The following is a 2,436-nucleotide window of genomic DNA, read 5'->3' as shown; positions in this document are numbered from 1 at the left end:
CAGGAACAGATCCATCCGCAAGCATACAGTCCAGATTAAAAAACACAAACCAAACCAAAAACTTCTAGCACCACTCCCAATGATTAAATCCTCATTTGTGTTTACTCACTTCCCTCCAAAACAATCACCTGCAGCATTGTGGCTGTATTGCCACGCACAGGAGGACGACTGCAGCGGCAAAAGAGACGTACCTGTATGGGTAGCCGTGGTACTTGGATCTGAAGACGGACAGCAACCAGCTGAAGAACAAGCCCACCAAGCCGATGCCAGCAATGCACATAACTGCAAGAGATGCAGACCAAGATTCTAGTGTGACAGCTGTCCCCCCAAACCACCACAGGGAGTGGGGGTTGCAAAAGCACTCTACAGTGTTCACAGATCTGCTCAGGGGAGACCCCTATTTTCTTTCAAATTCCTACTCTAAATCAATTCTACGCCATTGCTTTAAGAGAAATTAAGCCCTCCTCTCCCCACTGCAAAGCACCTTTTATCTCCCTATCTCCCAGAAGGGTTTTGGGTTTATCTTGCAGTTTGCTAAGCAACTCCAAATGCCGCCAAATCCCAAATGATTCACTTCTGCTGAGAGGTGGGGAGCATACAAAAACCCACCCTGCAAAAGACTTTCTATTGATGTATCAAAAATCTCTACTGCCCCTGCCTTATCCTACAGAGGAAAACAAGAAAAACATGAGTACTTACTTTTTCTTTTCCCCACATCCATGTCAGAGGTAGCGGCTTCGTAGAGGAGTACCATTCCTAAAGTAACACCACCATCTACAAATGCGGTTTAAGGCTAAATCAACAAAATATAGCGGAGTCCACAGAACACACTCACTCCAAACCTCCTACGTTCAGCTCCCACACCAAAGAAACATTTCTATACAAATGAGAAAGGCAAAAGCTCTCAACCTGCTGGTTTCTGCTTGCCTTTCTTGAAGGCACGGGAAAAATCCCAAATCCTTAGTTTGGAATGAGTGCCAAGATCAAAAGTAAAGAAGGTAAGCAAAGAAATACAAGAAAGATCAGTAATGGAGGGAATTCAACACCAAAGCAACAGCTAAGGAAGCGAGATTGAAAAGACAAGAGACATGCACAGAGGAATAGGGGCTATCCTGAGGAATCTTATAATTCCACAAAGATCCACATCTTTAACAGTGTATTCATTTCAGTCACTAAGCAAGGGAGGCGCTGGTCAGAAAGCAGCACACATTTTTCTATTCAGCTCTGTGCTGGTTTTGCTCAAGAAGGAGTTAACTTTCTTCACAGTGGCTGGAATGAAGCTCGGTTTCTGGATTCAGCCTGAGAAAGGTACTGATAAGGTGTCTTTTTAGCTGGTGCTGGAGAGTGCTTGCACCAAATTCAAGGTTTTTCTCAGCTTCTGATACTGCAGCCGCATTCCCACCCTTCCACTACAAGCAGTGTGGGGGGACACACAGTTCAGAGGGCTGACCCAAACTGACCAACGGGGGATTTCCGTAGCACATCATGCTCGGGACATAAGTGGGGAGTGGGGTCAGAGGCCATTATACTTTCACTTTCTGATGCTCTTTACACTTGCTAACTCTCTAACTCCTTCGTTAGTTGCTCTGCTAACTCCTGTGCCGGCTCGATCACAAGTTAGTTGGTTGTGCTATTGCTGATAGGGTTTGCTGGGACTCTGCTGTGATTGCTCTTGGGCTCCGGCTCTCACTGTGCAGCAGTCAGGGGATGGTGAGCAATTGTATTGTCTGCTTTCTATTATTTTAGTTACCTATTAATAGTAGTATTTGTATATATTCATTTATATATATTATTCCCTTATATTCAATTAGTAATTAGTTCTTATCTCAATTTTATGAGCTTCCTTGTCTTTTCCCTCCTATTCTTCCCCTCTGCTGGAGGTGGGGGGACAGCTGTGAGAGCAGCTTTGTGGTATTTTGCTGGCCGGAGTTAAACCACGATGTACTTACAGATCACTGGCATAGGAAAAGCAGTTACCAACACACAAAGGCTCTAGTAGGTGCCGTGTCAGCATTAGGTCAGAGTTACGAGCCTTGTCAAAGTAATCTCATGGAAAAGGCAGCACCATAAGCGAACAGAAAGCTCGTCACCAACCACGTGCAGGAAGGATACTGAACAGAAGAACAATGTGCGTTTCCGCCACAAACTGGGCTTGGCTGCTTCCATGGATATAGTTCTGTAAGAGACAGTAGTTGAATTTAGAAAAGCCTGGAGTCAACTGTGACATGACTAACAGCAGGTATAGAGCTTGGAAGTGGGGTTTGCACTGCCTCTTTCAGGAGACAGAAGTTGGAGCACGAGCAATTTCATCTGTTGACCATTGATTTTTGAGAGGAGTTGCGTCAGCATCAAAAATTCTCCTGCTGTCACGTGCAATCAGCCCAAAGTACCATCCGGATTATGGTAAGTGCAAGTACAGCTACAACTTTCATGGCC

At 45.0% G+C, this 2,436-nt stretch overlaps 1 protein-coding gene across 1 annotated transcript in view; it reads right to left on the bottom strand.

Annotated features, from left to right (window-relative positions):
- MAGT1 (magnesium transporter 1) overlaps positions 1 to 2,436 on the bottom strand; it is a 9,594-nt gene that overhangs the window by 3,272 nt on the left and 3,886 nt on the right. The window contains exons 6-8 of the mRNA XM_010161984.1: positions 2,113 to 2,176; positions 700 to 774; positions 192 to 282 (exon numbers count right to left, since the gene is read on the bottom strand). Of these exons, the coding sequence (XP_010160286.1) occupies positions 192 to 282; positions 700 to 774; positions 2,113 to 2,176 (230 nt within the window). The remainder of the gene's footprint in view (positions 1 to 191; positions 283 to 699; positions 775 to 2,112; positions 2,177 to 2,436) is intronic.

This window comes from Eurypyga helias, unplaced genomic scaffold (assembly GCF_000690775.1).
Source record: "Eurypyga helias isolate BGI_N326 unplaced genomic scaffold, ASM69077v1 scaffold16442, whole genome shotgun sequence".
NCBI classification, from domain to species: domain Eukaryota; kingdom Metazoa; phylum Chordata; class Aves; order Eurypygiformes; family Eurypygidae; genus Eurypyga; species Eurypyga helias.
This window is presented reverse-complemented; position numbering and strand designations above follow the sequence as displayed.